The 20,379-nt window shown below is 52.5% G+C and overlaps 5 protein-coding genes across 5 annotated transcripts; 4 read left to right on the plus strand and 1 right to left on the minus strand.

Annotated features, from left to right (window-relative positions):
• Positions 1 to 1,174: 1,174 nt before the first annotated feature.
• Positions 1,175 to 2,761, plus strand: CPAR01_16633 (uncharacterized protein; the record flags this gene model as incomplete). Its single annotated transcript, XM_060500878.1, has 1 exon — positions 1,175 to 2,761. One exon carries the CDS (start codon positions 1,175 to 1,177, stop codon positions 2,759 to 2,761), a length of 1,587 nt encoding a protein of 528 aa, XP_060340393.1.
• A 426-nt stretch (positions 2,762 to 3,187) lies between these two features.
• CPAR01_16634 (uncharacterized protein) lies at positions 3,188 to 3,870 on the plus strand (the record flags this gene model as incomplete). The annotated part of the gene is made up of 4 exons (XM_060500879.1): positions 3,188 to 3,244; positions 3,311 to 3,335; positions 3,407 to 3,691; positions 3,773 to 3,870. The coding sequence occupies 4 exons, from the start codon at positions 3,188 to 3,190 to the stop codon at positions 3,868 to 3,870; spliced, it is 465 nt and encodes a 154-aa protein (XP_060340394.1).
• Positions 3,871 to 6,029: 2,159 nt separating this feature from the next.
• Positions 6,030 to 6,874, plus strand: CPAR01_16635 (uncharacterized protein; the record flags this gene model as incomplete). Its single annotated transcript, XM_060500880.1, has 2 exons — positions 6,030 to 6,171; positions 6,246 to 6,874. 2 exons carry the CDS (start codon positions 6,030 to 6,032, stop codon positions 6,872 to 6,874), a joined length of 771 nt encoding a protein of 256 aa, XP_060340395.1.
• A 2,049-nt stretch (positions 6,875 to 8,923) lies between these two features.
• CPAR01_16636 (major facilitator superfamily transporter) lies at positions 8,924 to 10,841 on the plus strand (the record flags this gene model as incomplete). The annotated part of the gene is made up of 2 exons (XM_060500881.1): positions 8,924 to 10,765; positions 10,821 to 10,841. The coding sequence occupies 2 exons, from the start codon at positions 8,924 to 8,926 to the stop codon at positions 10,839 to 10,841; spliced, it is 1,863 nt and encodes a 620-aa protein (XP_060340396.1).
• A 349-nt stretch (positions 10,842 to 11,190) lies between these two features.
• CPAR01_16637 (MutS domain V) lies at positions 11,191 to 15,016 on the minus strand (the record flags this gene model as incomplete). Its single annotated transcript, XM_060500882.1, has 4 exons — positions 11,191 to 11,865; positions 11,920 to 14,318; positions 14,370 to 14,544; positions 14,603 to 15,016. The coding sequence occupies 4 exons, from the start codon at positions 15,014 to 15,016 to the stop codon at positions 11,191 to 11,193; spliced, it is 3,663 nt and encodes a 1,220-aa protein (XP_060340397.1).
• Between the last annotated feature and the right edge of the window lie 5,363 nt (positions 15,017 to 20,379).

The raw sequence follows: 20,379 nt of genomic DNA on the forward strand, positions 1-20,379 counted from the left end.
TACATGGGTGCTGCAGCTCCCGTTGGAGCAAGCCCATTTCACACTAGACCAATGGCTTCATGTTACGACGCCCAACCGTTGGAGGGGATCACCCGAGCCATCACGGCGGCGTTCGTCCCCTTAAGCTTAGAAGCGGGTGCCAATACGCTTGGCGAGATCTTTGTAGCCTCCCCTTCAATTGCCTGCTTCTGACCATCCTCTTTTCTATGCGTAAGACGTAAGGCGAGTGAGTAAATTCTCCGCTATTTCCGGGTTGCCTCGCTACCCTTTCACCGAGCAGCGGCGTATGGTCAGCTCAGAATGAGCATGCACCCCTGCATCAACCAACGAATAATTACACTTGAGTGAGAACGGCGCAGCAGACTCGAATTGTTATCTGCTTCTAATATTGTATGCAAGCAGTGAGCCTGCATACACGATAGGTGCAGTATATTGGCCGCGACTCCCCATCGACATGGGACTACCATGGCCAGATATATCCCCGGAGCATGACCGATTAAGCTCCCGGAAGATGCACGGAGCCGCGATCCACTCGGCGCCGAAGAAGCGGGTCAACCAACGACGTGCAACCGGGCATGAACAGCTGTAGAACTGTGTAGAGGATGTGAACTTGAACTGGAAACTGAACCCCGTGGAAATTGTTTCAATGCAAGTACGTAAAAGTCCTTTGGTAATAACTGGATCTTGCTGGTTCCGTTTTCTACGGGCTTGTTTTGCTTCAAAAAGAACAAGGCGCCGAAACCTCAAATGAGAGGCAGGAGCGTAAGGAAGGAGATGAGATGAAAACCAAAGTATGCGTGAAGAGAGGCAAGAGATTTGAAGGTGAATACACATGGAGGTGAATACGCACTCGAGGCCTCAGTGAACCTTACCCTCACCCGAAGGGAAGAAAAATATCCACTCGTCTTCACCACCCACTGTCACTGAGGTGCACATCAACAACCACGCAACAGGAAATATTCTGCGCACCTTATCCTTGAGCCCTTCGGTTTACTTCACTTGAAGGGGGGAAAGAGGCCAAGCAGAACGACAAAAACAGAACAGATACTCGGGACTGTCAACCTGGCCGGCAGCATCACAGCCATACCAGCAGAGAGTGAGTTTGACAAGCAAGATTCTCGAAGCAAGCACCTCAGCCACCTAGATTGCTCGATTCGTCCCGACGTAGAGAAAAATGAATGCTGATCATGCCACAGTGACGAAGCCGAAGTCAGCACTGACGAAAAATATCTCGACGCCATTGCCGTATCCCTTTCCCGCGGCCATACCTCCAAAGGCAGCCCGGACGCTGATGGAAAAGCCCAAGTCAGGATGGCCAGCCGGATCAACACGCAAGAACCTCCCGCCCTGGGATCGCTCGATCGATGTCGTCTATCACAAATACCGACGTGGCCAGGCGGTGCCCGACAAGGCCACTGATTTTGAGAGATCGGTCGCAATGTTCTTCGCCGATCATCAGCGAACGCAACAGCAGGAGCCGACTTCTCCATACCTCAGACTTCCCGCAGTCGCACGCTTCCACATATGCCAATATCTCATTGCCGACCATGAATCCGACATGCCCATCTGCCTCAACGACGGCCGTTTCGTGAGAGAGGTCTGGACTGACGATGAGTACACTTCACTAGCTACTGCCATGAGACCTCTTCTGCCGTACCTCGAAGTGTCTTTCGCTCTGCGCGCGGATATGCTGATTGCATTTCTCATGGGAGAGCGCTTCCACATCACCATATCGCCTTTCGTGGGTCCCTACCTGAACCCTTTGGCAACACTGTGGTGTAATAAATACGGTCACTTTATGCAGCAGGTCATCGTTGAGCTTGACCTGACTCGATTGGGTTTCGGGCCAGGCAAGGAAGCCTGTAAGTTACGTGCAGGAACCGTTAATATGGACGATCTCATCGGGGCTTTTGTTAGAGGCCAATTGAAACGAAAGAACCATTCGACGCTCAAGAGCCTTGTGCTACTCTGCCGGAGATTCTGGGGTGAACGCCCTTCCGATCATCTGCCCCCAGATTCCAGGTCTGCCAGCGAGCAGAACAACCAGGGAACGTCGACGGAGCCGGAACAAGTGTTCACACCCAAGCGATCGAGCTACGGAGCTGACTACTCATACTGCCCTGATGAGTTCCTCAGAATCTGCGAGCCATTCGTGCGCCTAAATGGCTTGGTCGACTCGATGCGCCTCTGCGGTTTCAGCAATGGCTATACACATTCTCTGCTGCGGCGTATCTTTCCTGTTCCGGAGAGAAGCGAGGATATCAAGCACCATACGTATCGAGTGGCGCCTTCTTCGGCATGGCCGCGCATTCCCGGCCAAAAGTCGTGGGTCGACAAAGGACACGGTAAATTTCAGCTGGATGATCATTCTCGACAGTACCTGCGCGGCCTCTGTCTTCCAGAGGGAGCAGTAATGCTTACACGACCATACGAGAACCTATCGACTGGACGTATGTCGGTTGGGTATGCGTCTAGAAGCATTGAAGAAACCTCAGAGAACGGCGACGCACGTAAACGTCCGGACAGCAGAACGCAACTGATCGGAAGGGCGTCTCAAGAATCGGTAGCAACGGATGAGGCGAGTCTTGAACACAGATTGCAGGTCCTAGTTCACAGAATGCGACGAAGCTTGTCAAAGAGAGAGGTTGATGCTGGTTCGCCGGCGTCCGCGACATCTGCATGGGCAATGTCGGGCTGGTCGTCTCGGGAATCAGAAGGGAGCTGGCTGGAGGATGGAACGATATCCAGAGCGACTATTTGAGAGGACACGTCTATATGACTGTCGCAACATGATGGCATTTCGGCGGACAAATGGGTCCAGTAGAAGACTGAAAGGAGAGTAGAAGAGGATGCAGATGACGTTTATTTTGATATCGTCGCTGAAGTTGGGTGGGAGAAGTTTGATGGAGTTGTTACTTTGTGGTTTGACGTCAGTGCAAGGTACCGTTGTACATAGACGTAGGTACGTATCCGTCCTCTGTTGCGGAAATGTGGAGAGACAAAAAAAAAAGATCGAAAAAAAGAACCCCGCGATGCCTGGCTGCCCAGCGGCGCTCTGTTCGTCACTGCTGCCCCACCAACATCTTGAAAGCTTCCTCGTCCAACCCCTCCACGATCGTACACTTACCTCTCTCACCAATACTGAGCACGGTCAATTAGAAAAAGAAAAAAAAAACCACCTATCACAATGTCTGCGCAAGTTCCCACCAACTTTGACGCCCAAGAGGCTGACAACCTCGAGGATGTGAGCTCGAACCCCTCCTCTCTTCGTGTCGCGAATGAAATGCGCTGACTTATTTTTTGCGTCCAGATCGAGAAGCAATTCGCCGTCAAGGGTACACACGCTGCCACTACCACCTCCGACCCTATTCACGATCGCGAGCTAACCGCCAGAACGTTCCTGTAGTTGTTCAGCACATGGAAACCTACTGGAAGATCCTTGAGAAGGTCAAGGGCTCCACGCTGCGCCTGACCAAGATCGATGACGAGATCTACGAGCACCTGAAGACCGACTTCCCCGAGTTCGACCCCGCCGCGACCATCAACGAGGACGAGATGAAGAGCAAGTCCGGCAAGGAACGGTGGCGCAAGTTCATGATGGCCTACGAGAAGAAGGTCGACGATTACAACTTTGGCACCATGGTCCGCGCCAGCCCCAAGTTCGAATACGGCCAGAACGAGGTCATTTTCGGTCAGTGGCCCCCCGCCGACCCTGTTCTGAACCTCGCCAAAAGGCGATTTTGGCTCGCTCATCTGCTAACTTCTAGTACAGCGCCCCGCATGCAGTTCTACGCCATCGAGATTGCGAGAAACCGCAACGGTCTGAACGACTGGATCTACGAGAAGGCCCAGGCCGCCAAGTCTAGCTAAAGGAAAGACTTTTTCGACGATGAACGTCGTCTTGAGAAATGACGCTAAACAGAGATTGACTTGCGATACCACCTGTGCTTCGTTACCTCGGCCAGAAAGCGCTTCGCCCGAGTTGAGAGGCTATGGGCATGAACATCGAGCTGCGAATGGTCTCATGATTTCGGACGTAGTACTTCATTGGATGGTGATGCCACGGTCTCGACCTCGCGGTTGTATGATGCGTATAGCACTTGAAGTCCGGGTATTGCTCTCACGCCACCATTCTCGGATGTGGCTTATGAGAATGCGACATCATGGGATTCGAGCATGTTGGTAAATTGAGTGTGGTACATACTTGAAACTGAGCAATATGCCAGACAACTGAAATCGAGATGTTCTTACGAGCCCCCTCATGAAAAGACTATATACACGCTGCAAATACTGCTGATAGAGCCCGTGATAATCTGGAAGACCTATTCGAGGAGTTCCGCAGAGACCATGCTTAACGCTACACAAAAGAAGGCTGCGGCATTTCCGCCAGCCGTGGGAGGGAGATGCCGCCATGCAAAGAGCTGACGAAGACATAGCTATAGTGCCAGCCTTTTTCCTTTTTCCTTTTTTTTTTCTCGAGGTTGTTTCATGGCGACTAACTTGGATTGACCCATGGTGAGGTCGGCGGACGGCCTTAGAGAGATGGTTCAGGCTCCAACATGATGGTAAGCGGATCTTGATAGAATGGCCATGCCCGCGAGGTGATCTGGAGAAATCCATAGAAGATGGATGGGCCCATGTTCGAGAGCTTGCTGTCAAAAATGCTGTAAGCTACAAGGACCAATAGATCTTGTAACTAGCTGATATCCAGCTAGCTGGGCCTGGCTCAGCAAGGGTGGTGTATCTCGATATTCCTCCACTCAATTTTCTTCGACATATTCAAGTCTAACGGCTCTACCGTGAGGTTAGCTAAAGACATAATGTAAAGTGGCATTTGAAGTAGATGGTGAGCGAGGCCAGATAGATACTGGAACGAACAGAGAAACATCATTGAGCTTGGCTGTGGTGAAGACCTGTCATTTCGAGATTTGATGATTGCAAGTCTGTTTGACTTGGCGATGATGTTCCAGGAAGGTACCCAGGCAGAAGTGGCCCAGGGAGGACCTTGTTGTCTATCATTTCCTCAGCAGATGGGTGTAAATGCAGATGTTCCATCTAGAGCTACGAAGATACACATTTTATTGGCATGTGACGAGGGAAGAGGAAAATAAAAGTAGTACTTCTAGATGATATACAGACGGATGAGATACGATCAAGTCCCAATCGCCTTGCAGGTGGTTGTTAAATCCAATGAGTTCTGGTGCTAGTCACGTACATTATGGTTGTATCCATTTACTCTAATGAAGCAAGTACGTTAAAATTACCCAGACGATCGACGAGGCCATGATTGAGCTGCCTCGAGCAGATGCAATAGATGGAATCAAGGTAACTGCAGTAAAATGCAAGGCTTGAGCGTGAATAGCAAATGCTATGCTATGAGTGGAAAGATTGTCCATCAACCGCCTGTCTATAGTACCTTAGATAAGGCATCTCAAGTTGATGTTCAGCTTGAGGGCGGCGTATTCCCGCCTTCTCTAATCTGAGTCTATGGTTTATTCACTTCGCATCTCTTCTCAGATGAGTGTCGAAGAGGGAAGGTGCCTTCAAGTTCTGGATCAGCTTGCTCTTTCCACCTGAATCATTACGGGCTTTTTGCCTTCCGCTTCCTGCCTTCCACTTTAACTATACCGCCTTTGCGATATTGGTTTCGAGGAAGGAGTAGGATTTGAGTCTTTTCTTTACCTCTTCGCCTCCTTCACACACTTTTGCCAGTCGAACATTTGGAATCCCATCACCCACCTCACGTCTTTATCCTTACCTGTGGCTGGATTTTCCTCTCGTCTTCTAGCAACGGAGGCATGCTGCAGAAGATCGGCCGACTGCTTTGAGGGAGAAATATTCTTAGCGTTGTGGCCGCACTTTGAGCTGCCTCAGAAGCTGAACTCAGACGCCTCGAACGTTGCATCCACAGCGCCATGAGCTTCACTTTCGCATTGCCTCTGCGCTGCCACTCGTCTTCCCTACAAAGAAGGTATACGACGAATGACCCATCTCAAGCAAGCAGCGTTCGCACCTCAACAGCAACAACCATGGGCCAATTCACTTCCCAGCCCCGTGACGACACCTCGCCGCCGCCCGATCCAGTGCTCAGCCCTTCACAGGGTACAGGCGGCGAGCAAGGAATCCCCGTGATCACTCGTATCCGCACCGAAGGTGGTAAGACAGCTACTGGTAAGTCTGAGTTGTGCCTTACTCCCAATGTCCAAAGCCCTTCATTTTTAGTTCTTTCTAACGATTCATTCTAGTGACCATTACCCTGCAAGAGACAGCATTGACGTCGGCGTTGGCCTCGACCTTCACCACCTCCTCACTGTTGCCAGTGATGACAACTCTGATGACTACACTGAGACCTTCGCTGACTGCCTCCACGCTCTCGTCTACCGAACAGAACACGTCACTGCCAAAGTCGACTGGCTCACCTGACCAGGAACCCCACGTCACTCTTTCCAGGAACACATTGATTATCATCAGTTGTGCTGCAGTCGGAGGCTCTTTACTCCTCCTGTTCCTCATCGGCATGATTCACGCTTACGTGCGCCGAAGAGACGCGATCAAGGAAGATGCTAAGAAGGAGGCTGCTGCTGCTGCTGCTGCTGGCATTCAGGAGCGTGAGCTGAACCAGTTCTCTCACCAGCCTCACCAGCATGCCAACGAGCATGGCTATAGCATGGCCATGTCTCAACCAGCCCCACGTGCGTGCTCGGAGCCGGATCTGTACCAGCACTTTCACCCGTCACACGAGGTAGCCAATGCCAGTTTCCGTACCCTCCCCACCACATACCCCGTGTATGAGCCGCATCCAGCACAGGTTGTCGCTGAGCTTCCTGCCGAGCCATGTGGCAGCGGTCTTCCGCATTACGGTTATCGAGGATAACCTAGATGGAGGGCCTTGGTTGAAATAGGTTTGGTAGCTTATGGTGGTAAGCATTGGGTCTAGGTTGGAGAACAGAAGTTCTGGATTCACTTGCATCGTCAAGTTGGGGACATATCATTGGCTGGATGGAGGGTCATGTAAGTAAGTCTCTTCTCCAAACGTTAATAATGTTGGTGGTCGTGGTGGTTTCGGAGAAGAGCTAGGTACCCGCACATTGCTGTCTTACGGCTTTTTTTCGGAATGCGATTTTGTCTTTCACATCTTTCACCGTTTTTGGATTATCATGTGTAGGAATTCCATACTTGGAAGGCGTGTAAGGTACGTACAAGGAGAAGAAGGACGGTCACATTAGCAGACGTCGACGGACCCGAGGCTACGACACCACGACTCAGGGCTTGACGGGAATTGCACGGTTTTGGGCATTAACCCGCTGCGGCCCATCGCCCACCCCCTCTCCAACTCTCGCTCGTAGTAACGTTCCGGCATGGCCCGTACGGGACGACATTGGCATCAAAGTATGGCCGTTACCAATACCGTGGTAATGCAGAGTCAGGACCGTCGAGCCGAGCACGGGCAGATCTTCGTTGGTTCATATCTGCTCTTTTTGTGGCCGCCTTCCTACGTACGTTCTATATGGCAGACTCCGTGAGCAATTGACAGCCAGGTCTGTACATCGACTCTGACCAATTTACCCGAACCTGGGAGCAGTCTTCATCATCGCGAGGATGGAAAAAGTAGCCGATAACCGATCCATCTTCCTACATGACGCTGCTGGAGACTACGTACCGTCTGGGGTATTCCCCCGGGAATAGAGCGGAAAAGAAGATAAGATATACTTCGTTAGTCTGTATGCCACGCCGCTTCAACCCCAGATGGACAGGGAAGCCTGAACGGGGTAAGTCCAAGATCAGACGGGGTGTGCCAGAAAACCGGACAACTTGGCAACGCCAAAACGATGTGAGACTCGAAGGCAAGATGGACGGTTTCCATCTCCAAAGGGCCGTCCGGCAACTGACCAGCTGAACCTGTCAACGATATGTTCACAATCCTATAGAGATTGACTCCATTTTCTTCAACTCAAGGTGGAGTCTGCGTCTTGGTTTCCACTGCTGTGGCTTCGGGTCGGCCGTATTTGAAAGCTGGGGTTTCTCCAGCTTGGCTTGAACGTCGATGAAGCACTCTCGACAAGCATGGAGGCGCTAATCGAGCTAGGCCCGTACAACGCAGCAGTCATGCCCCACGCTCCCTTGAGCCCTCACGAATCATGACTCTCTTGATGATCTGCAGCCGTTTTTGCGCTCGTGCCTGGGCTGTGCTTCCGATTGCAATATGATACTTTGTCGGGCAGCTCGCTCAACTTGAGGCATTCAAGTCTTGTCCAGGTGGCATTAATCGATTGACCCTGAGCCCTGCCCTTACTCAACCTTTTCTGAGGCGGGCTGTTATGAGGAAAGTCGGATAGACAGTGGAGGTCGGTTTGAGCCTACAACGACCAATAGCGAGGGCATCGCGGCCTTCGTCCCGTTTCTCAGCCAGCCGCCGGCCGAGCAATCGCGCCGTATGGCGTTGCATCACATTGCATCCAGACTTCCGTCCTCGTCCCGACTCTGACCGCTACCTGCCTTAGCTCCCACCTTTCATCAGGTACCTTGGGGTGAGTAGACCCTCGGCTGACCGGGGCCATAGCCGCTACCGACGTGACTGGGTGGAATCCATCCGCCGTTATTCCCGTTCACATTCCCGATCCTGGGACGGTCTCTCTTAGTCTCATATTGCCGTTTCTCGTGTGGGTGGAGGTTCACTAACACAGATTGTTATATCCTGCAGTTCCCTCGTTCTCTCGACGCCAGATTCTTCGTGATTCACTCATTCACTCACCTCCACTGCTTCACGCATCTCCATATGGATCGTGCTCCAACCTCGTTGAACATCAAGTTGGAAACGGTCATGGAGCTTGTACCGATTCACACTCTCTATCTTCAGCCTGCAAATTCGTTTTGAGGCCTCATACATCATCGGTATTGCCGTCTAACAAAGTAGTCCCCGACGATGACGAACAAGATGCTAGATATCGAAAAGGCGCCTCAGGGGTCCAAAGGAACCAACACTTCGCCAAGTGCCAACGAGGCTTCTCAACCGCCAAGACCTGGCGCCCGTGTCGACGCTAACAGTACAATCATTTTCAGATACTTGGCTTTCGATACAGTCCTACCCGCGCCGGCCGACATATCTTTCCAAGTATCGGCCGAGTCGCCGCCAGAACCAGCACCCCCAAACCTGTCACACTACACCTCGCCTCTGCAATGGCCTCAACCCCGGAAATACCTCATGCTAGCGCTGTCGTGCATCGCCACCTTTCTCACCGCATACACGGCCGGCTCGTATTCACCGCCGTCTTACATCATGGCCGATGACCTTAGCACCTCTCAGCTACTCGTCTTGACCGGTATCACAACCTTTTGCATCGGTTTCGCCCTCTCACCGATGGTGTTAGCGCCCCTGTCGGAGATATATGGCCGGTATCCAGTGTTTGTCATCTCTGGCGTTGTATATGTCATCTTCCAAGCCGTCTGCTCTGTTGCGCCGAACCTGACGGCCATGCTCATCGCCCGGTTCCTAGTCGGTGTCGGCGGCTCCGTCTTCAGCTCGGTCATTGGCGGCGTCATTGCGGATCTTTGGGCAAAGGAGCAGAGAAACACTCCCATGGCCCTCTTCAGCGGCGCCGTGTTGGCTGGAACGGGAGCCGGTCCCCTGGTGGCTTCACTCATGGTCAAGAGAATGGGATCTCCGGACGGAACGCTGGCATGGAAGTGGATCTTTTGGCACCAGGTCATCGTCGACACTGTTCTTGTCATTGCTCTGGCTGTTCTGTTCAAAGAAAGCCGGGGCTCCGTCATCTTATCAAGGAAAGCCGAAGCTCTGAATGCGTGGTATGAGCAAAGGGAAAAGGCAGGATTCTATGGCGTTTGGTCGGAGGATACAACGAATAGCAGCGATGGTACCGACACAGCTTCGGATTCAGGAGGTGATACGCAGGTGTGCTCCTGCTGCGGCCTCGAAAAGACATCCGCAACTTGTCAGTCGAGTCGTCGATGTTCTACCCAGCTTAAACCCCAACGGCTGCGTTGGCTAGTTAAGGAGGACGAAGAACGGGCATCCATCACCACGCTGATTTCAATGTCGGTATCCCGGCCATTCCACCTTCTCTTCACAGAGCCCGTGGTCTTCTTCTTCTCGATATGGTGCGCCTTTGCCTGGGCCGTCCTCTACTGCACGTTCGGAAGCATCCCTCTGGCCATGTCACGTAGGCGCAACTGGGACATTGAGCAGTCGGGCTACTTCTTCTCCGCCATGATCGTCGGCTCCGTGGTCGCGACCATTGTCGGTGTCCTCCAGGACAGGCTCCTCCAGCTACCAAACTGGCGAGCCGATACCCCCCTCGATGAATCCTCCCGCTTCTGGCTCTTCATGCGGCGTCGTTTCCCTGCCGAGGCGCCAGAGTCGCGCCTGTACTTTACCTGTATCACAGCCACCTTCCTCCCCGCGGGCCTCTTCATCTTCGGCTTCACAGCCAAGCAAGAGTTCCACTGGATCGCGCCCGCCTTTGGCATCGGGCTCGCGACGTGGGGCATCTACTCGGTGTACCTGGCCACGTTCAACTACTTTGCCGACATTTACCACAAATACGCCTCCTCGGCGCTGGCTGCGCAGTCGTGTTGTCGAAATATACTCGGGGGCGTCTTCCCGCTCGTCACGGGGGCCTTGTTTCGAAATCTCGGGGAGGAACGCGCGGGCTCGCTGTTGGGTGGGATTGCCACGGGCTTGACTTTGATTCCGTGGGCGCTCGTCTTCTTTGGTGAACGGATCCGGGCCAAGAGCCGGTTCGCTATCGTGAGTTTGGATGCCCTCGTCCTTATCTGCAGTGTTCGCCAGCTAACTCATACAGACTTTGGAAGCCTCACGATAATCAGTCCAAACAGACGGTCGTGTTTTGGATATCTAGATCAACGGGTTCTCAGTAGCACCCCGTCTTGCTGTATAAAAAGGATACATATTGAACACAATACAAAGTCATTACATAAATGCCCAACACGCACGATGCTAGTATATCTAACGCGTCGATAAAGCTGAGGCAAATCAACTCTTAGAAAAGATGAATGAGCAAATACTTTTGTGATTGGGCAACTGTCTTTCCTTTAAACTAGCCCGATATAACTCCTTGAAACGCTCATATCATACCACAACGCAATGGGAATACCTTCTATCCGTACTATACACTTCAGTCATCAACGCCTTCAAAGCTGGCGCAAAAGCCTCTACAGCGCCTCAATAGTTTTCAGCAACACCTCAACACCCCTCTTCTCCAGCTCATCGCCGCCCTTGAGCAAAGACGACACGTCACTCAGTACACCAAGCGGAATGTAACAACCTGACTTGGCCTTCTCCAAGCTTTCCTTGAGCCTGCTGGTATGCTCCCATTCCTTGGCTGCAACCTCTGCACGCTCAATGACGCGGCTGGAGATACCGCACATGGCGGCACAGTGCATTCCGAAACTGCCCTCAGCAATTCCGTCTTCGAGCTTGTATAGGAACGTGACGCGCCTCTCCTCTTCGTCCACGTGAATCTGCATGCGACGTGGGCGAATCTCGGTATGGTTCTCGAACTCGGTCGCCAGGGAATGGTAGTGCGTCGCAAAGAAGCCGACACAACCCACGTGTGTAGCAATGTGGTGCAAGACAGCCTGTGCAACTGCAACTCCGTCATAGGAACTGGTTCCACGTCCGAGTTCATCCAGAATCACCAGAGAGCGCGGCGTAGCCTCTGCCAGGATCTTCTTCGTCTCAGACAGCTCCACGAAGAATGTTGACTGAGAGGCAAAAATGTTGTCATTAGCACCAAGTCTCGACATGATTCGGTCAACAGGAGTAAGTCGAGCGGATGTAGCCGGAACATGGCATCCGATTTGGGCCAAGATAACGGCAATACAGGACTGCTCAAGTTAGCTGAGGTTCTGAGTAGAAGGCTTTGGTATAATATGACTCACCATTCTCAGAACGGTTGATTTGCCCGCGGCATTGGCACCAGTTAATAGGTTGATGTTTGGCGAATCACCGCCAAGTTCAATGTCGTTGGGGATGAAGTCGGCCACTGCATTCAACATGCACGGATGACGCAGCTCAGAAAATTCGACAACACTGCGTTCCTGGTCGACGAATTCGGGGCGACAGCTAGGTTCGCCTAGCGAAGACGAGGCCTTGGCGAGACTAATGAGGCAGTCAAGTTGTGAGATGATCCTGATAGACTGCGACCAGGTTTCGTAATCGGCGTCGAAGCGGCGGAAGAACCGCGTGGCCACCTCCTTGACGATCTGTGAATGAGTCTCTTCCGCTTCTTGCAGCTCTCGGACCAAGTCTGTGAGCTCGTCAAAGTAGTATCTCTTGACACTTGCAGTCGCCGACATCTGGCGCCAGTCTCTCGGCACCTTGACGGCCTTGGGTGCCTCGATTTGGTAGACCTCCTTGCCAATATCGGTGAACTTCAGCGTCTTGCACTTTAGCTCGGACTTCTTGCCCGTGAGGAGTGTCTGCAGCTCTTCCTTGATGGCTTCGATCCGATCTTGGCTATTGTCAAAATCTTCTTCGATACCACGTTCAGGAATGAGGATTTTGTCTTCCTTCGCCTTCTTTCGATCAAATGCAGTTTTCCAGTACGTCAAAGGCTCACTGAGATTTGGCATGGAAGCCACCAGGCGTTCGACCAAGCCATTGCCGCCACCAATTTCTCCCAATAGCTCCATGGTGTACTCAATCTGTTCGAAGCCTTCGAGCACGCGCACGAAGTCCTCTGGCTTGCAGGAAGCAGCGTGGATTCTGGAGATGAGGCGTTCTAGGTCTGGCATTCTCGTCATTTGAGATGTGAACTTCTCTCGCATGCCTCTGTCGGAATTGAGCATGTCTACGGCATCCAGGCGTTCATTAATACGCTTGATGTCGCAAAGAGGGTGGCACACCCATTGGCGGAACAGCCGCTTGCCAAATGGTGTGACGCAGCGGTTCAGGAGAGTGAACAAAGTGCCATCCTGCCCACCGTTCACTGTGTTGGAGAAGATCTCCAGGTTGATCAAAGTCTGACCGTCGAGGATAAGGGTTCCGTTGCGGCGGATAGGAGTATACCAATCGAAGCTGCCCTGCGACAGGAGGTCGCCCTCTAGTTTCAGAACCCTCAGGTACTGGACCAGGGCACCAAGAGCAGACATTAGCAAGTCCTTGCCCTTGGCTTTGGCCAGAGTATCAGGCCAAGCTCCCTCACCACCATCTTCTTTGGCGAAGTAGTTGCTGTTTTCGAGCTCACGACGAGTGGTCTCTGCGTCCCAGAATTCGCTGCCGGACTTCAGGTAGTTCCAGATAGTCATTGGAGATGTGTTGTTCTTAAGGATGCGGAGAGCTTTAGTCGAGATCCGAGACTTCTCCAGAATCAGTTCTCTCGGGCTCGTCTGGGCAACAAATGTCTCGAACTTGGTAAGGTCGGTATCATCTTCGAATTCAGTGACGGAGAATTGACCCGTTGCGCAGTCAACGAATGTGATGCCAAAGGCAGGGTTGCCGTCCACTGTGGACTCCTTGATGGAGGCGCAGTATGTAGCCAGGTCGTCCTGCAACATGCTTCCATCGACGAGAGTGCCACCAGTCAGGATGCAGGCTAGCTCTCGGCGGATGATCTTGTCGGCTTTCTTGCTCTTGGCCGAAGTGTCGCCTCTCTCGCGCATTTCTTTTCCGAGCGCAGACTCCATCTGATCAACTCTGGCAACCTTGTAGCCCTTGGCGACGAATTGGTTCACCCACATGTCGAGCGAGCTCTCTGGAACACCGACCATGCGCATGTTGACACGATCGGTCAGCTTGAGATCAAAGAGCTGGTGACCAATGGTGGCATCGTTTTCGTAAAGCTCGTAAAACTTGCCCTTCTTGAAGAAAACTACGGTGTCCCACAGCTTCTGCTTGATCTCCCAGTATTGCTTCTCGAAAGGGGAGAAGTTGTTCCAAGCACCAGGCGGGATGTACACCGACGACGGATCGTAGTCAGGGTCACCTCGAGGCTTTTTGTTGATATCCACAATGTTGGCAAGCCAGGGGTAACGGTCCTCCGGCTCTCTGGTATGGGCCTTCTCCTTGGTCTTGAGGGAACGACGAGCTTGTTGCGTGGGAGCAGTGCGGGTGGTAGCAGACGCAACGTTGTTAGGGTCGTAACGCCACTGCTGAGCTGTCGAAGGAACCGGGACATCCAACATAGCCTCGTCGTCTACTTCTTCGTACTCTTCTTCCTTGATGGGAGACGAAACATGAGACTTCTTTCGTGACGCGGCCTTGCTTGTTGCGGGACGTTTCCGCTTCTTGGATTGCGAGCCTTCGTCTGACTCGTCACTAACGACGAAGTCAATCATATCTGGTTTGGTCTGTCAGGCCATGATCTGTTCGCAGAGACAAGGCTACCCACCATCATCGTCCTCGGGCAGGTCATTGCTTGCAGCGTCCTCCTCATAGTCATCGCCATCATCCACAATGGCTGCCGGGGTCCGTGTGCGGCGGCGTGTGCTTGCGCTTCGGATTCGAACGAATGGGTCGTCATCCTCATCGTCGGAGGCTTCGGCGTAGTTGACAGGCTTTCTGGACTAAATGGGGCATGTCAGCACAGCGACTATCACGCTCAATCGGGAATCAGCGAAGTACCTTGCGGGTTGGGCTTGAGGACGGCACAGGGAGCTTGGTAGTAGTCTGTGGAGTCATATGCTCAGCTGAAGTAGATGGCGATGGCAAGGAGTCATCCGCTACCTTGACTGTCGAGACACTCAAGTTCTCCTGGGAGCTTACAGGCTCAATGGCATCGCTGCTGGGCACGGGAGTAAGGCTGGACGATTTGGGAGCCTGGGGAAGTGTATTGGTTCGTTTCGACTCTCTCAAGCAAGGAGACGAGTCGGGAGCTTTCGCCGTGGGCTTCGGAGTCGGTGTTGAGCGAGAGACACTGGTGGATTTAGAGAAGAACTGAACAATAGTCTTTTGGGTTCCGGCCGATGACGACGGCTGGCGCTTGAGGGTTGGTGTCTTGGCCGGCGTACGAGCGGCTGAGGAGGATCTCTCTCCCATGATGCCAACTGTCTGTTAGTTGGTTCTGTGTGCGGCAGACCAGTGGACAGAAGAGAACGGGATGGGCGAAATAGAACGAGAGTCGTGAAGCTCGTGGGCTTTCAAAGTTTAGGTCAATTAGGTACGGTTGGTGGCTGGAAAGAGCTATCAGCAGATGTGCCGATGTGCTGGAAGAGAGAGTCAAGGAATGTCGGTACGGCTTAACGCGAAAGGTGACTCGCGTTGCCCGGTAGTATTGAGCTTTGTGGGTGTTGAAACTGATCCCAATCAGGACGGAAGCTGGGGACCAGTGCTGGGATGACGCGCCAGAGGTTAGATAGAAACTCGAGAAAGTCGCGCTCTGAACGCGTCCGAAGTGGCGGGGCCGCGTTCTACGTTTAATTGAACGACCAGGGGAGGCGGCTGCAGGGATCACTGGTGGGGGTCATCCTGTGCCCGTGTACCCGCAGCCCTGCCTTACGTAATGTTTTGGACTGCCTCTTTCCCATCATAAGGGAACGGACACCAACACCTCATCTCTCAATGATGAAGCCGAAAGAAGTTTGTAGCTTGTGTAATGATCTCATTCATATTGCCTCACTCCATAAAATTTTCACTCGTGCATAGACTATTCTTCCTGAGGGAATACACCTTCACTTAGATACCTGTCTCAGAAGCGAGTGATGCGTGAGTGCCAACGGATTCCCGAGTGAAAGTCCCAAGTGCCTTAGCTATACGCATATGACTCCAATCAACCCACACTTCGAGACTCTAGAAAAACTGAAAGACTTTCTAGAGAGTATAGATGATGAATAATGGGAGAACAAGATGGGGATGCTAGGTCTCCCACACCGCGGAACCAGGACGGTCACCGACAACGATCGCACCATGTGTCGACGCTACCTCTTCCATGTGAGTGCCATTTTCTCACAACAGCTATGTACTCATAAGCACACGAAATGGAATGCGGCTCGGATCCGCGACCAACAGGTGTCTCGTGATCTCATGATGTGAGGCTTGTATGGAAGCACCAGGCCAACTTGCCCATTCCGTATATCCTGAGTGAGTTCCCGAATGGCTTGGAAATATATCTCACTCTAAGATCTGAAACTCCTGACGCTATATCTCTGGCACGGCGTAGCTCGCGTGCCCTAGAGGCTTTCTTTCACTGCTGTTGCTTGCCCGGGGTCTTGTAAGATCAAAACTTCAAGGGAACAGATGAGGCAATCGGCTTGTCTGACTGCTAGGATAAACATAGAAACGACCAAATTTCTACTTACATGGACTGAACAAGCCAGGCTTGTCAGCCTGCTTTTATAAGAGTCGTCTCGAACCACGCAAACTCGAAGAGACTTTGTTAGTCCTGTGAAAGAACCACAATGTCCTGCGAGTCGCCACATCAAGTGCCATTATAGGAAGTTTCCCCGAGCTCCTTTGCAAAGCAGAAGCCATAGGTTCTCAAACTACAATTGGCTCTCGTCAATCGCACGCTGGCAATGGAAAGGGCAGCGGACATTGTACCCGAACTCAATACTCAACTCTTGTCGTAGCATTTTTCAGCTGCTCCAAATGCACGTTTACGAGATGCGACCTTGCGTGCGTGTTGCAGCCGCAGTCGTTTCGCCCGAGGCTGTCCTTCAGTCCTTCAGGTTGGGAAATCTTCATCCGAGGCTTTAGCCGCCGGTGGTGGCGGGTATTCATCCGGTCCCAACAGCTTCAGATCGATATTAGGGAATCACATCCATGAAGCAGGACCAGAGGTCCTCAAATACCCACAGCCCTCGGTAACGGAAGACCAGGATTTGTTAGAGAAAGCCTCGGTCTAATTAGAAGTTATGAAAACTTCCACTCTGCTCGGACGGTAAGCTGGGCCGAGGTCAATTGGGACAACATGAGAAAAAGATTATGGAAATCCCCTTCGAAAAAACAGGGGGGTGTTTGCAATGATTTGAGAAGATTGAGCGGGTTTCAGGCAGGTTGGAAAGAAGTCGTAGTCCCAGCGAGCCAGATGGCAAGGGTCATGAAATGGGAGTTCTGGACCGGGGGTTCAATTTCGTCTCCCTCATAGATCAGAGTCTAGACCAACAAGGCCGCCGTGTAATTCATCACTACAGAACTCTTCGTCTACTTTACGGCCGATGCTCAATACTGCTTCTTTCAGTCCTCCGCAGTTCTGCATGACTGTCGGTCCACCAGCTACAGGAGTCTGTCCCAAGGTGGCTAGGGGTAGTAGAAAAGGGTCATGGACGTGTTGGGCTGAAAACCGAATGCTATAGTTATTGCCAATGTCGGGCTTTCTCATACCCATGATGTTGTCTGAGAGTGCCTTCAAAAAGGTGTCTCTGGATCGAGAAGAAGGATCGATTTCCGTTCCGGTATACTGGTCCGGAAGCCACGGAGAGCGCCGAGAGGATCTGCAGCAACCTTGAAGCAGGATATCTTGCTCTTTCGCTAATGATATGCGGGGGGCAGAAAGCCCTTCCTCGACTGGTATCACTGTAAGTAGCCGCACTCCGTTGAAACCAAGGTCCACGAACTTGCCAATGTTTATCTCACCAGCCTGAACGCAAGCCACGGGGCGCTCAGCGTCCTCGGCAAGCCGACGCCTAGTCACCAAACCAATCTTGGTGGCGCACAGCATCCATCGATGAATCAAGAATCGTCAAGTGATGGCGATCAATCCTTAGTCCTCACCTCCACACCGATCTTGGCTGTTTGCTGCCGGTACTAGAAGCGGTTCTGGGGGATTATCTTGGCGCCCAGACAGCCTTCCGTCCGACCGATGAACTACACTAGAGCGCAAATGTCAAAGTCTCTGAGGAGAGGGCATTCCCCTGGCACGGCCGCAGAGGAGCCAAAAGTCCGAGGTTGACGAGCTGTTGGGACAGAGTAGCAGTCGGTCTGCGGGTATGGGCCAAGACTTAGGGTCCCTTGGCCGACATTCCCATGCCGGTCAGGCTAATGACAGGTTGTCTCAAAAAATTGAATGGTTTATGCTCTTGTCGTTGCGTGCGCGGGCGGTACTTTCTACACTGGCCTAGCCGACTGCTGGTAGCCAGTAGTAGGCATCGCAATAAGACTCTCAAACTGGCGAAGCGTAGCATGCTGGATAAAGACCAGAACATTGGTACAAGAACCTTTTCCTTCAAAGGTTTGGAGCTTTCCCAGAGACGGCCATGACACGGGCCGCGCAGAATGGTTCAAGTCCCTCATTCAGAAGTTCAGGAAGAGATCAGAAATGGTTCACAGGCGGCGGGGGAATTCAAACCCAGGGCTGGGCCGAAAGGAAAGGGGGGTATGGCGAAGTCCAGGGCAGGGAGAACGTTTGTTGGCGCCAAGAAGCGCCAAGAAGGATTCCATGTGTTGAGTCTGGGCCATGGTAGTTGTGGCGGCGAGGTTTCTCGCTTGAGTGAGTTAATTCCGTCGTCCTCTTTGGTAATACCACGTCTGTCTACGAGACGACGCGCGCCCTAGCCCCGGAAGTGACCAGGGTACAGATATGCATGTGGGCGTCGTCGACTCTGCTTGGCTGCATCGGATGCAGGAGGAGACGAGAAGAGTCCTTGTCATCCGTCAGCGTTGCATTCATGGAACTCGATCTCAGCTTCGTCAGCAACCAGGCGGCCGGCAAGATCCTGAGCCTGTCAATGTTCTGCCACGGGGTCTATGAGACGAAGTTAGGTACACACAGCATCCAAACTTTGGTGCATGAATGGACGGATGAAAAGGTGTCACCCGCCAATCAAGTGCAGTGGTCTCTCTGAGTAGATAGGCAAGGCGGGAATGGTTTTAGGATCTGGAAAATATTTGGCTTCGTGATGTATTGGAACCGTTGAGGTCTATTCAAGGGTGATTAGGCGAGCCGGAAGGTGAAGAAGGGTGTGGTGTGTAGTATCTTTGATGGAAATGGATGAGAAGGATGCGGGATCGGATGTGGAGGGCAATGCGGTTGGAAATTAGAGGTTGGGGGCCGACTGTAGCTGAAGGTTGAAGGCTGGAAGGATTCAGACAAAATAGCATTCAAAGAAAAAAGTAAAGCGAGTGTGTAACTGTCATGGAAGAAGAGGATGCCAGCGAGGCCAAGGCTGATGTTGTGGTCCTACCTAAGGTAAGGTAGGTAGACATAGTGCTCAAGTACCAGTACAGGTGCCTGCCACCCGTTGGTCGGAACGTTCCTGCCTCGACCGCCTTCATGGAGAGTACGTACACTTCATCTGTTGGTCGAGGAAGGGACTTGAGAGTCGAGATGGAAGGACCCTCCCTACCTTACTCCGTACCAATCTTGGGGTAAAGGGTAATCTCAGGTAAGGTGACTGGATGAACCCGGCCCCGCCTGTCACGCTGGCTCCACCAGTCCCGGTCCATTGGGCGTGAGCTCCTTGAGGTACACCAAATGTGAGCTTTGCCCGTTTTTGGAGGCGGCCAGATTCAACAACTTGAGAGATAAGTGGAACCCAGAGACCCAACGTGCCTAAACTTAAACCTAATCTGGCGGGGCGGGACACGCTGTCAAATCATGGGGTAACCTCCACTCTCCTCAGCAACTACGAAGTATGCAGTACCTTGGGTGCCAGCTGCACTGACATTGGCCAAAGGCCGTGCCCACTTCTCACCCACCCACCTACCGCCAACCTCACCTCCCTCTTTCTGTACTCTGGGCTATTGTTCCCTCGCTCGTGGAAGGTCCCTTTCTCGAGGTAACTCTTGCCTATCTTGCAGCAAGGTGAGTCATGTGAGCCTTCTCCTCTCTCACTCCTTGCTTGGAGCCTAGCGCGAACCACCGGGTGAGCAGGTTTGGTAAGTTAAGGTATCGCAACCAACTTAGGTTGGCCACTAGGACCGAGGGAGTCCTTCCAGCCTCTTCTCCAACTTTAGACTTCTTCTAAGGTATCGTATTGACGGGACGGAATGCTAGTGCTGTTGATTAGTTTGTGTGAGCTTACTGTGCATTGAGGCGGCAATCTAGATTCCTATCAGCCAACCGACCTTCTTTGGCTGCTTTAGTCCCAGCCGCAACCCCCCCCCCCCTCGCCTTATCTCATTGCCCTTGTCTCGTCTTTTGCTTCGCCGAACGCTCTGCTCCGTTGCCGCCACTTGTATCTCTTGCTAAGGTGTTCGGCTGGAAGAGGGTGGAAAAGAGAAGGCAGGCCCCGTAACGTAGATAGTGGCATACGGTCTCTTACGGAGTACCGTGGTTTCCCCAAAGTCCCCGTTCTTTACCCCGTATTCTCGTCAAAACAAGTGCCTGCTCGTCGGAGTCAGCGGGGAAGATACGCGTGTCAGTTGATTGGATGCCCGGTCATGACCCAATTGCGTGGCGGAGCAGCTAGCGTGTGCCAAGCTGTCGGAAGCTCAATCAACCTCCGGCTTTGCTTCCCATATCA

This window comes from Colletotrichum paranaense (assembly GCF_030867605.1).
Source record: "Colletotrichum paranaense strain IMI 384185 chromosome Unknown Scaffold_27.1, whole genome shotgun sequence".
NCBI classification, from domain to species: domain Eukaryota; kingdom Fungi; phylum Ascomycota; class Sordariomycetes; order Glomerellales; family Glomerellaceae; genus Colletotrichum; species Colletotrichum paranaense.